The 13,773-nt window shown below is 38.2% G+C and overlaps 1 protein-coding gene across 1 annotated transcript in view; it reads left to right on the forward strand.

Moving 5' to 3' along the window:
• The window catches only part of Ca13 (carbonic anhydrase 13), a 38,557-nt gene that overhangs the window by 17,037 nt on the left and 7,747 nt on the right, over positions 1-13,773 (forward strand). Inside the window, exons 4-6 of the mRNA XM_008836892.3 lie at positions 7,500-7,595; positions 8,768-8,830; positions 9,514-9,669. Of these exons, the coding sequence (XP_008835114.1) occupies positions 7,500-7,595; positions 8,768-8,830; positions 9,514-9,669 (315 nt within the window). The remainder of the gene's footprint in view (positions 1-7,499; positions 7,596-8,767; positions 8,831-9,513; positions 9,670-13,773) is intronic.

Here is a 13,773-nt window from a genome sequence, read left to right on the forward strand (position 1 = left end):
ACCATCCCTGCATCTCAAGTCAACTTGATCATGGTGGATGATCTTTTTGCTGTGTCTGTATGTGGTTTGCAAGTATTTTGTTGAGAATTTTTGCATCTATGTTCATTGAGGATATGGGCTATGGTTTTCTTTTTTGGCTGTAGTTTTACCTGGTTTGGTATTAGAATGATGCTGGCTTCATAGAAGGAATTTGGAAGTTTTCCCTCCATTTCTATCTTTTTGAATATATTTAGTAGTATTTGATATAGATCCTCTTTAAATGTCTGGTAGAATTCTGCTGTAAGTCCATCTGGTCCTGGACTTTTTCAGTTGGGAGGTTTTTGTATTACAGTTTCTATTTCTTTATGTGTTATGGGTCTGTTTAAGCTGTTGATCTCTTCTTTGTTTAGTTTTGGTGGTTCCCACGCTTTTAGATACCCATCCATTTCTTTTAGGTTTTCAAATTTGGTAGCGGATAAGTTTTTAACATATTCCTTTATAATGTTCTACATCTTTTTGTTGTCTGTTGTGATGTTTCCCCTTTCATCTCTGATTTTGTTGATTTGGAGGTTCTCTCTCTTTCTTTTGGTTAACTGGGCTAGGGGTCCATCAAGTTGTTTATCTTTTCAGGGAACCAGCTCTTGGATTCATTGATTCTTGTATTGTTTTCTTTGTTTTGATTTCATTAATTTCTGCTCTGATTTTTGTTATTTCTTCTTGTCTGCTGGATTTGGGTTTCATTTGTTCTTGCCTTTGCAATGCCTTGAGTTGCAGTGTTAGGTCATTGATTTGTGTTCTTTCTGATTTTTTTAATGAAGACACTTAGAGCTATAAACTTCCCTCTGAGGACTGCTTTCAACGTGTCCCCGAGGTTTTGTTGTCTTGTATTGTCCTTTTCATTTAGTTCCAGGAATACTTTTATTTCTTTTTTTTTATTGTTCTTTTGACCATTCATCATTCACGAGTGTGTTGTTTAATCTCCATGTGTTCATGTGGTGATTAGGGCTTCTTCTGGTGTTGATTGTAAGCTTTATTGCATTGTGGTCTAATAGAATGCATGAAATTATTTCAAACTTTTGTATTTACTGAAGCTTGTTTTGTGGCCCAGTATTTGGCCAATTTTGGAGAAAGTTCCATGGGGTGCTGTATAGAAAATATATTCTTTGGCGCTTAGGTGGAATATTTAGTAGATGTCTGTTAAGCCCATTAGATGTATGGTGTTGTTTAATTCAGATGTCTCTCTGTTAATTCTCTGTCCTGTTGACCTATCTAATGGAGACAATGGGGTATTGAAATCCCCAAATATTAATGTGTTGGGATTAATCTGAGTCTTAAAGTCCTGTAGTACTGTTTTTATGAAGTTGGGTGCACCAGAGTTTGGTGAATATATGTTCATGATTGTAGTATCTTCTTGGTTAATTGTTCCTTTGATCAGAATGAAGTGGCCCTCTTTATCTCTTCTGATTAATTTTAGTTTGAAGTCTATTTTGTCAGATATTAGAATTGCAATGCCTGCTTTTTTCTTAGTACCATTTGCTTGGTAAATTTTTTTCCATCCTTTCACTGTCCTTGAAAGTGAGATGAGTTTCTTGCAGACAACAAAAAAGATAGGCTGTGTTTATTAATCCATTCAACTAGTCTGTGTCTTTTGACTGGGGAGTTCAGTCCATTGATATTTAAAGTTATTAATGAAAGGTGTGTACTGATTCCTCTCGTTTTTATTTCTGTTCACATTCTTGGTGTAGCTGTGCATTTCCACATTTATACCTTCATTAAGTTTCTTTCTGTACCCCCTTGGGTAATGTTGTTCCTTTCTTCAGTTCTTTGTATTGCTTCAAGAACTCTCTGAAGGGCTGGTTTTGTGGACATGAATTCTTTCAGCCTATTTGTATCACAGAAGATTTTTCTTTCCCCTCGGCTGTAATAGACTGTAATAGACATTTTGCCTGGGTAAAGTAATCTGGGTTGGCATCTGTGATCATTTAGAACTGAGAATGCTTTGGTCCAGGCTCTTCTGGCTTTCATAGTTTGCACTGAACAGTCAGTTGTAATTCTGATGGGTTTTCCTTTATATGTGACTTGTTGTTTTTCTTTTGCAGTTTTCAGTAGTCTCTCTTTGTTGTGTATGTTTAGTGTTTTTACTATGATGTTCCAAGGAAAGTTTCTTTTCTGGTCCTGTTTGGTGTTTGTATTAGTCAGGGTTCTCCAAAGAAACAGAACCAGTAGAATGAATATGTATAAAGATTTATCAGCTTAGCTCACAGGATAGAGTCCGAGTAGTCCAACAATGGCTGCACCGCACTGGAGAGGCTGAGAATCCATAGTCGCTCAGTCCACAAGGCTGGATGTCTCAGTAGTCCCAATCCAGTGCTGAAGGTCTGACAAATTCCAAAAGATCAGCTAGTCTTCAGTCTACAGCAGCAAGATGAACTCACCAGTGAGAGAGAAGGCAAGCCGCAAAAAGCCCCGCGTTCTCCTCTGCCTTGGTCTTTTATACCAGCTGCCATCAGAAGGTAATGCCCACATTTAGGGTGTGTCTTCCGGCTTTAGATGATCCAATCAAGAAGATCTCTTTCATTTCAGTTAATCTCAGATCAAATCAAGTTGACACCCAGGATTAGCCATCACAGTGTTCTATATGCTTCTTGTATTTATATGGGCATGTCTTTCTTTAATTTTTGGAAATTTCCTCTACAATCCTGTTGAAGATCTGGTCCATATCATTATCGTGAGATTCTTCTCCTTCCTGTATGCCTACGATGCATAAGTTTGGTCTTTTATGGTGTCACACAATTCCTGCATATTTCATCCTGTGTTTTCTTAAAATTTTCAGAATCTTTGCTTGAGTTGTCTAATTCATCCATTTTATCTTCCAGTCCTGGTATTCTGTTTTCCATTTTGTTCATCCTATTGGTGAGGCTTTCTCCTGTCGTTTCTAATTGGCTTATTGAGTGTTTCATTTCCTTCTTCCTTTCAGCCTGATTATTCTTAAATATTTCTAACTCTTTTCTTAATTCATTCAGCAGTTTATCCTTGTTGTCTTTCAGTTCTTTGATTTCTTTGTTTTTGTGTTCTTTAAATTCACTGAATTCTTTAACATGTTTAGAATTGTTTCATGTCCTGTGTTATCTCTAGGATGTTTTCATTGTACTCCTCTACAGGGCTGTTGGTATTTGGTGGGGGATATATTATTTGGGTTTTTTATGTTATTATTTTTTTGCCATGACTTTGTCATGTGGATTTCTTTTGTAGTTTCTGATTCTTGTGTGAGGCCCAAGCCTTCCTTTGTTTAGTTTAGGTTGGCTTCTTTTTGTAAACTTTGTGTGCCTTTGTGGTTTACTTGTTGGGCATGCAAAGCTATTTTGTCTAGGCTTCAAGTTCTCTCTTTTGTTTTTATATTGGAGGGGCCAAATTGATTTTGTCTTCTTGCTCAGGAATTCCCACAGAGGATGGAGTTGGATGAGGATCAGATGCTCTCAGGCTTTCTCCTAAGGACTGGATCCCTCCAGGAAAGCTGCTGGCCACAGGAAGATGGGGGGCTGGTTCTCCCAGAGATGCAAAGGGAAGTGGGGATGGGAAGAGGCCCTGAGGGCTCCTGGGGACTAGAGTGAGGATTTGGGTTGGTCTGGATGCAAATGATCAGGAAGCAGTGAGGAGTCTGGGCCAAGAGATCAGACTAGCGGTCTGGAGTGCCAAGACAAGAAATATGTCAGTGCCCCTGTTAGGAGAAGAGATGGTGTGGGGGAGCTGGGAGGGTGAATGAGGCTGGGGGAGTCAAGGCACAGTGGATGCTGCCAAACTTACCCAGGAAAACTGCTGGCCCCAGGAAGCTCCTTGCTTCTTATTTTATAAAACACATCTGTGCTGGATAGCTTTAGTGTCAACTTGACACACCTGGGTTGAGGGAGCCTCAATTGGGGAATTGCCTCCATTGGACTGGCCTGTGGCCATGTCTGTGGGGCATTTTCTTGATTGTTGAATGATATGGGAGGGCCCAGCCCACTGTGGGTGTGGTCACCCCTGGGCAGGTGGGCCTGTGTTGGATAAGAGAGCAAGCTGAGCAGGGGCCAGGAGAGCAAGCCAGTAAGCAGAGTTCCTCCATGGCCTGTGTTCCAGCTCCTGCTTCCAGGTTCCTGCCCTGAGTTCCTACCTTGGGCTCCCTGATGAACTGCGACCTGGGAGATGTAAGATAAATAAACCCTTTCTTCCCCAAGTTGGTATTGGTCAGAGTGTTTTGTCACAGCAATGGAGAAACAAACTAAGACAACATCTGGCTGTCATGTGGAGAAGGGGCTGTTGTAGAGCTAGTGTTAAAATAGGAAGACAAACCAGAAGACCATAGAAGAGTTCAGATGAATAGCTATGGTCATTTGGACTGGAGTGTGAAGACTGATTGACAGATCCATGACATGTTGTGCAGATCATGTCAATGGGACTTGCCCATAGATAGGACATCAGGTTCAAGCAGGCTGTTAGATATAAACCTGTACTTTAAAGAAGAGGGCAGGGCTAGAGGTGGTAGAATTTGGGAATCACTTATATTTGGCTTAAGGTTCAGAAAAATCTCTTTGTGCTCAGCTCTAGAAATGAGTCTAGGGTGTTCATTAGCTTTTCTTGGCTCTGTTGCTTAATATCATTGTTATAATACAGTTATATCCCATTGTGAAATTAAAGAAAGAAATGAAAAAATTTTAGATTTCAAGATTTAAAATTATAATATGTGAAAATTTTATGCGGTTCAAATATATTTGTGGAATTAGAGAGAGATTAAATAGATTTACTCATGAAAAATTTTATCCCAAGACATGCATCTACAAAGAGTAGGTTAATAATCTGTGAAGCTGTACTTGGTTGTAGTCTATTTATAATTGTTGTATGTTGGATCTGGACTATCCCTACATGCCCATGTAGTTAAGTCTTGGTCGCCAAGGTGGTGCTATTGGAGGTGGTTGAACCTTGAGAGGTAAAGCCTTAGGTGAAGTCCTTAGACCACTGCCAGTGTGCCTTTAAGGGGGATTGTAGGACACTCACCCACTTCTCTTAGCCTTTTTTTGCTTCATGGTTATGAGGTAACCAATTTTGTTCTGCCAGGCACTATGGCTGTGATGTGCTTCCTTGCCTCAGACCAAGAAGCCAGGGGCCAACCAAATGATGCATTGGGGCCTTCAAAACACTGAGTCAAAATAAATATATTTTTTTCTTTATAAACTGATTATCTCATGTCAGATATACACATTAGTACATAAGAAGCATATTAATATGTAGCTAATAGTGAATCTGATTTCCACATTCAGTGGTAGATTTTTGTCATAGTATTTGGCTGCATATTTTTCATATCACCATATGCAGTTTAAAAACTCTAAAGTTGAATACTATTATACAGAGATAATTAAAAAATATTTTTTATTTTTTTATTTTATGTGTATGAATGTATTGCTTGCATGTTTGTAAATGCACCTGTATCCTGCCATGCCCAAGGAGGTCAGAAAAGGGCATTGGATCCCCTGGAACTGGAGTTACTGACAGTTGTTAGTCACCATGTGGGTGCTGGGAATTGAACCTGGGTCCTCTGCAAGAGCAGTCAGTGCCCTTAACTGCTGAGCCATCTCTCCAACCCAGAGAGATGATTTTTAAAATATAGAAGAATCTTATTTTTATTTTTGCTGTGATTGCCATCACCGTCATCATTCATCTCAATGCACTCCCTGTTAGTCAGGAAGTGAGTTGACTAATTTGTTTACCTTTTAATTCAAACACAAATGCCAATAAAAGTGACATCAGTTCCTCTGTGAAGGTATTATGAAGTTATGTGGAAGATGACATTTCTGAAAAATATAGACTTTCTTGGTCCAGTTTCTCATTGTATTTCTAATAGTTGTTTAGGCAGCAGAAGGATGATTCTATGTAGGAGATACCTTTCTCTTTCCATACCCATTTTCTAATCAGTTATGTTTGTGACCTTTTGATGTCACTAAGTGAGCTATTTAGGAGTTGTTTTAATTGGCATGGAGCCACTTGAAACAGCTTTAACACCCTCATCAGCCCCTCCCAGGAAAGTGGTGCTTTCTTTATCTCCCCTGAGCCATGGGAATCTTGTTTCATCATTCAGCAATTTTACATTTTTTTTCCTCCCCCAGCTATCTCACACCAACTTGGAATGTGGTACTGCAAAATTCACCTTTGTATTCTTCCATCTGGGTATCCCTTTGTTTCCCTTGATTGTGTACGGATGTTGTACTATTTTATAGTTTTATAGTTGACTGCGTATGATAATTCTTATCTCAAAATCCCTTCACATTCACTGACTGTAAGGTATGCAGTTATATTTGAAGAATGGGAATAACAGTATGTATTTAAATATGCTAAATTCTCTCTGCATCGTCTACAGGGTGGTCTGAGCATAAAGGCTACAAGTGTGCTCCCTTCCTGATGTGCCAAGCAAATCCATTATCTAAGGCGGTCCCTGGTATTGGGTCCTTGCATGTTTCAGCATGGCTTTGTTCCAGCTTTTATGAGAGGATCTAAATCTGGGCATGGCACATTGCCCTTTGGCTTTTCTTTGTTCTTCTCTCAACCAGGACCAAAGTCTCCAAAAGTGGTGTTCTTCTTTGTTACTATGCAATCTCTCATACTCCTTTATGTGTCTGAGATATTGTGTTGCTCATGTGGTCTAACGTGGGGTTTCGGGTTGAGGAAGGTTGCAAATGGCCACTTGCATGAAACTTGTGAAGGCACTCTTTTCAAGAGTTCCAACTCCCGGAAGTTTTCTCTCTCTACCCCGCAGCACTACTGCCTCTCATTTTACCCACAGTCACTGCTGGTTCTTTGACCTGAAGCCTCTTTTCCCCCATCAAAACTTGGACTCAGCTAAGGATCTGAATATATTTCTACAAGGCAGTAAATATTTAAAAAATAAAGGTGATGCTTATGCCAGCTCAGTATAAGCATTCCATATTGTTGTACATCACTACATGGTATCCTACAACAGTATGTAAATAACATTTTTCCATTAAAAGTCATCTAAGTTCTAAAACAGTTTATCATAAGAAGAGCTAGCATTTTCTAGCCACTGAAAATGTGAAACTACAGTGATAAACATCTGGCAGGACAGTTTCAAGAACAACCTTGTTAGCCTCAACAGCCTCTGTGTAGGAAGTTGACATCACCTACCTAGAGAGATGGTATCTGGTAGCTGGTATCTGACCCATACCTGCTCCATTGCAGTCCCTTCGGTGAAAGACACAGAGGCTCCAGGTCACATGGGAGTGTTTTGGGGCTGGAGAAACTGGGAAGAATGCTCAGAGCATTATAATGATCCTGCAATTAGTTCACCACAGCTAGCCTAGGAGACTGAAATGCTTTACCTTTCATGTTATATAAAAGTAAACAGGAGGGTAGTGTCAAGGTGTATATGAAGAACGTTATGCATATGAGTGTCCAGCACCAAAAGGTCTTTATCGATGTTTCATTTGTATTTGTTCTCCACAGTATTTGAACTATGCTGTGTGTTTTCTTTTCAGCTCCACGTTGTCCATTGGAATTCAGACAAATACCCTAGCTTTGTTGAGGCGGCTCATGAGCCAGATGGACTTGCCGTCCTGGGAGTATTTTTACAGGCAAGAATCCATTCATTTTATTTTAAATCATCAGCTGTCCAACCAGTTTTTTAAATAGTAAACTAGTTCTGGGCCTAGTGGTAAATATTAAAAAAATACATATCAGTTTGGGAGCATAGTCTGATAATTCTGACTGCCAGTCTAAGATTTGCATGTGAGTAGCAACAGCAGCATCAGCAACAAGAATAGCAGCAGGAGCAACAGTTGAGACCTGAACAGAAAACATGTATTCTAGACTCTCTGACTCTTAATTTCAGAATTCGAGGTAGCAAACAGAGGAAAGTTCTAGCTCACCGTTCTTGAAAGTACTTGTTTGACCACAGTGGCAAATGTGGTCAATATACTGACCATTCTTTTGAAAAAAGTGCTATGTTCCCTTTTTCTAATATTTGCGTGTGAACAGGCAAGTATTGTCATCACACCTGGGGACCGGTTGGGCCTCTCAGCCCCCTCAGTCACCACATGCTTACAGGGTGTGCCCTTTTCCATTCTCTGTATGATGTAGTAACTCATGGAGCTGGGGTGAGGAGGGAAGGTAAAGATAGAGAGTGCTGTGGAAAGCAACAGCGACTTATCTTTGGCTTATCCAAGTCTGTATCTATGTGGTGGCAGCAGGATGCAAGAGAAAACACTTTAGTCTCTCAGGATTTAAAACCTTCAGGTGGATTCAAGAAACCCCTATTAATGAAAGATATATGTTTTATAAATGTGTGTATTTAAGATGCATTTGCTTTTGAGAGTGAATCCCCTTGCTTTGGGATTTCAACTAATTTTAGACTGCAGGAGGGAGATTCTTTCATCCTATTTGGTAGCAGCCTAAGCAATGTGGATCTAGGGTCTGAATGTCATATCTGGCTTAATAGTCAGGTATTTTGTTACTGTCAAGTTAACCTATACTTTAGACATTCAGAAGGCTGAAAATAACATGAAGTTGCTGCTACTAGTTTTAGAATAAAACTGAAAGTGCAGTGCAGGGTCCCTGTAATGCTATCTGTTCAGATACTTCTGGCAGAATCAGCTTGTCAGATACAAAAGAACCTTTGTTCTAAAACAACCACTCTGCTTTGCTCTGACTCCAGCTTTTAGAAAATAATTTAAAAAGAGTGCTTAAATGGAATGCTTGAGTCAGTTTGCTACTGTAAATATTTCTTTTTTAAATTTTGCATTTTTAGATTGGGGAACACAATCCCCAGTTGCAAAAGATCACTGACATTTTGGACTCCATTAAAGAAAAGGTAAAATGAATTACTATTTGTTACTGACTAACATTTTCCTTTGCTCTTAAATTCTTTCTCTTCCTTTAAAGTCTTATACATTAGACATAGCGTATGCTGGTGACTTTGAAGCAGATTTCAGCATATTAGATCAAAAGGCAGAAGTAATTTCCTGCTACATATCTTTTTGAAATTTTAAAGGTCTGTAATTATCTAAAATAATCACCAATAAATCTATGAAGAATTCATTTCTAATATTACAATATTATAGAAGAAGACAAGTTATTACATATTTTAAAGAATATTTACATAAAAACAAATCATACTTTTTTTTTCTTAATCCAGGGTCTCCATAAACATTCCAAACTAGACTGTTACTCCCTATTTAGCCCAGGTTGACCTTGAGCTCAGGATTCCCCCTGTCTCTACCTCTTGACTGCTAGGATTATAGGCCTGTGCTACTGTATCTGACTCTTGTCTTCTTAAATAAATCTGTAACTTTATCTAATCTTGTTTGGATTAAGGCAGAAATTTGTTTTAAGATAGAGGAGTACTAATGGAAGGTATTTAAACAGTATTTATGTAATTACTAAGTATGCAGTATTTTGATGGATGCGTGTGTGTGTATGTGTGTGTGTGTGTGTGTGTGTGTGTGTGTATTTATCTCATTTGTAATCTATGAGAATTCTCTTTACTTTTTCCAGGGTAAACAAACTCGATTCACAAATTTTGACCCATTATCTCTGCTTCCTCCCTCCTGGGACTACTGGACATACCCTGGTTCTCTGACAGTTCCACCTCTTCTTGAGAGTGTCACATGGATTGTTTTAAAACAACCTATAAATATCAGCTCTCAACAGGTATGTTGCTTCTTCTGAGTTGGCTGTGATCTTCTCAGAGGAAGCTGCTGAAACATTTTTTTAAAACCCTGTCTTTATTTCTAGCATGTTTTGAAGTCTGTTTTCCTTTATTAATTAGATGAATGGTTGGATGAGGTTTGCATTCTCTGTCTCCTTTCTTCTCTCCCTCCCTTCCTTCTGTCCTTTCTACAAGATCCTTTATGTAGCCTAGGCTGGCCTTAACATCGTGATACTTCTGTGTCAGCCCCCCAATGCTGGGATTACAGGCAGGTGCCACCATTAAAACTGTGGGGATTTTGTCTCTTTTACTTGATTTCTGTGTCAGTGAATTCCTTCCGGCTTCTAAGAAATGTAATGTGTGTAAAGTCTCCTTTGAGAGAGAAGGACCATTTTGAATGCTTGGTTATTTGATTTTGTTTTCTTTTGTCCTATTGGAGATATAAACAGGCCAAGTTCAGAGAGGAAAGACAGGAGAGAGGCTTCTCAGGAAAGATGAGCTTTTTTCTCTCTCCTCAGTCCTAGACTGCTGCTGCCACAGATTTTGAAGTGAACATTGAGAGTGCAGTTGCCTGAGAAACGTGTACCTGCCAGCTTCAAGAAGAGGGAATGCTGTGCACTCAAACCTTCAGAAGGGTACAGCTCATGTCTAGGGTTTTTACTGCAACTAACAAAGTTGATTTTTGGCCTTTGTTGACAAAACTTTTGTAGGGTTGCTTGAGGGAACATTGCTAAAAGCTGTAGCTGCACACCTTCTTTGGAAAGCATTTATTCATTAAAGCTTTTTTTTTTTTGTCTTTTGCAGTGATGGAAACCAAACACAGGGCCATTGCTCATGCTAAGCAGGCTCTTGGTAATGGAGGAGCACCTCCGACCCTCTTTTGTTGTTACATGATTATTGGGCCCTCAGCATAGGACAAGAGGTCTAGAGTCAAAGGATGTCTCAAGTCCTCAGAAACTGCTTGACGGTCTGCACAGTGCAGCTCAACTTGTGTTCTGGGATGCCAAGTTTCTTAGTGGAATTTGTTTTCACTTCTGTTGAGCTTTTTAAATCTAAGCACTACAATTTTAGCAAAAGCATGGTCTAGATAATTTTGCCATGAATAAGGTACACTGACCTGCTCCAGGTTTGCCTGTCTGCCAGGCTTTGTATCTCTACTCCCTTGATCAGTATGAGGCTGTTTACCTTCCCAGGACCATCTCAGAACATGTCTCCCCTTGGGGTGAGCACGGCACTTGTGTTGAGTGTTTCCCCTCATTGACTTTGTATTTAGGGTTACAAACAAAAAATGATAGTATATAGTTATTAAAACACCTTGGATAATGCTGGATATGGTGGTGCAGAGGCAGGCAAAGTCTGCAGCCTAGTCTATATAGTGAGTTCCAGGCCAGATGATCTCAAAAGACCAAACAAACAAACAAATAAACAAACAAAAAACCACCTTGGATAAAATCCAGGACTCCTGTGAATTTTTTCTATTGTCTAATGATAAGAAAAATGACCTGATTACTGAGTCAGTGGCCTCATAAGTGAATTTTCTTTCTCATTTCCTTTAACAATTTAAGCTGTTTACTTTTTCACTCATTTACTAAATTTAAATAACTTAATAAGTATTAATGATAACTTCAGAATGATTAATAGTAAGGCGATCGTTTCCCCTTAAAGAACATCTTTATTCCTTAAAGACACTTGAAAAAAAATAACTTTTAATTGTTATTTTTTTTCAATCCATGAGTAACTTAGAAAAGGATATTATCAAAATATGTAATTTAATTCTTTAAAAAGAATAAAATTAACGTTACTAAAAATAGCTCCCTGCAAAGTTAAGAATTATAACTGCCTCACCATGGACTCACTGCTTTGCCATGTTTAAGATTCATTGAATTAATATTATTAACATGACATTTCATGTAGGAGAGTATATGAAGAATGACTTCATTTTAGAGCTTCTGTGGACTGGTAATTCCCTTTGAAGCATTAACTTAAATTGACTACAGCAGGGATACTTTCAGATATTTTAATTTTAACCAAATTGATGGAGATATTTAGTAAACAATCAAGCTACTGTGAAGGCTTTAAGAGTTCAAGAGTTATATGTATGTAAAAATCCAGCTCCAACTTAATCACAAGGAAAAAAAATCAGATAAAAATCCTCATCCGGGTACCATACCATAAAATACCTAATTAGGATTCCTTTCAAAATACCAAGGTTGTCAAAAGCAAGATAAATCTGAGAAACTAACAAGAAATATTGAAGGAGGGGCTGGGGATTTGGCTTAGTGGCAGAGCACTTGCCTAGTGCCTTGCTGTATACAAATCCGTGGGTTCAATCTCCAGCACTGCAAAGCAGAATAAAATAATAATAATAGAAAGACATAAAGCAAATGCAAAGGAGTCTGAATGAAGGCTACATTAGATTATGATGTCATGTTCATAGCAGATTATTAGCTATGGGGAGGGCACCACACAAGGTAAAATGTGAATGAATAGTTATCCTTGCAGTAATTCTGTAAATCTAAATTTTTTTCTAAAATAAAAGTTTATAGAAATGGAAAACAGGGCCTGGAGAAATGGTTCAGCGGTTACGAACACTGGAAGCTCTTGCAGAGGACAAGGGTTTGGCTCCCCACACCCACATGGCAGCAAACAACCATCAATAACTTCCAGCTAGATCTGATGCCCTCTTCTGACACAAGTGTATCTACCTACATGCAGGCAATACACTCATTATAAAATATAAATAATAAATAAAATATATTTTTTAAAGTTTATAAAAATGCAAAACATTGGTAGAATTATTCAGTTGCTCAGCATTTTTATATACATTGAGACAAAATGTCTTATATTGGTGATTTAAAGAATTGCTTTGCAAAATTTTTTTAAATATTTAATTCTTTTGAACTTTTTTTCTTCTTCCTCTTCCTCCTCCTCTTCTTCCTCTTCTTTTTCTCCTCCCCCCCTCCTCTTCCCCCCTCCTCCCTCCTCCCTCCTCCTCCTATGTCAAAGGACCACTTTGTGAAGTTAATTCTCTCCTTTCCACCTATGCATGTGTTCTGGGGGATTGTGGCAAGTGTCTTTACCCACTGAGTTTTATTTCCAGCCTCCAAATAATTTTTAAGCTCTTTCTTTTGAAGGTCACGAGAATATTGTCTGTATTCGTTTTTCAACCCCATCATATAATGCTACCAACTCTGCAGAGTAAACTCTCCCGACTTCTTGCCAGACTTTTTCCCTAGGGTTTTCTGTTGCTATTTCTTGCCAAATCATTGTTTGATCTAAAAAGAAAATTAGACATTTAAAGTTTTATTTTTCTTAATTTAGATCCATTTTCCCCTTAGAGTCACCTTTTTGAGTCTTTAGTTCTTGATTTAACTGCATGCCAGTGAACAGACAAACTGGCATTTTCAGTAATAACCTCACATTTTCTTTGGGAGGCTGGCTTTTCCTGTCAGATGGTTTCAGGGTACTCTAATCAGAATTGATTTACTCAGCTGCTAAAATACAGTGTGCAAAATACTTGGCTTTGATTTTATCTTCCTTTAAAAATATTATGACACTATTTGCATACTATAAAGCTTACAAATTTAAGTGCGTAGTAGCTGTTTTTGGTTCTGGTACACCATTTATGCAACAACTACCACCACAGTCAAGATGTAGAGCAGATGTCTTGGTCAAAAGCTTCCTTGGCATTTCTGCACTTTTTCTCTTCCTCTCACAGCCCCAAGAAGCTATCTGCATGCTGTCACTAGAATTTTTCATTTTCTAGAATTTTATTTAATGAATTAAACAGTAAGTATTTTTTAAACAAAATATTGCATCAATTTTATTAGCTCCTTTGAAAATATATTCTTATATAGTTTTTAAAAAATATTTAATAACTACATGATTAGAAGAAACATTTCATTACAGCTTTAACATATTCAGTAACACACGCCAGAACAAAAGTATCTCTCTTTCACAAGTGGCTGCAAGTTTCTAGGTTCACAGTTGAATTAATACAATTACACAATATTGAACTCAGTATAAGCCCTGTAAGACATAAAATTGAATGAGTTTTTAACATTTAAAAAAGATCTCTATTTTATCATTAAAATACGCAGTTTCAT

This window comes from Nannospalax galili, unplaced genomic scaffold (assembly GCF_000622305.1).
Source record: "Nannospalax galili isolate Female #2095 unplaced genomic scaffold, S.galili_v1.0 scaffold370, whole genome shotgun sequence".
NCBI lineage: Eukaryota > Metazoa > Chordata > Mammalia > Rodentia > Spalacidae > Nannospalax > Nannospalax galili.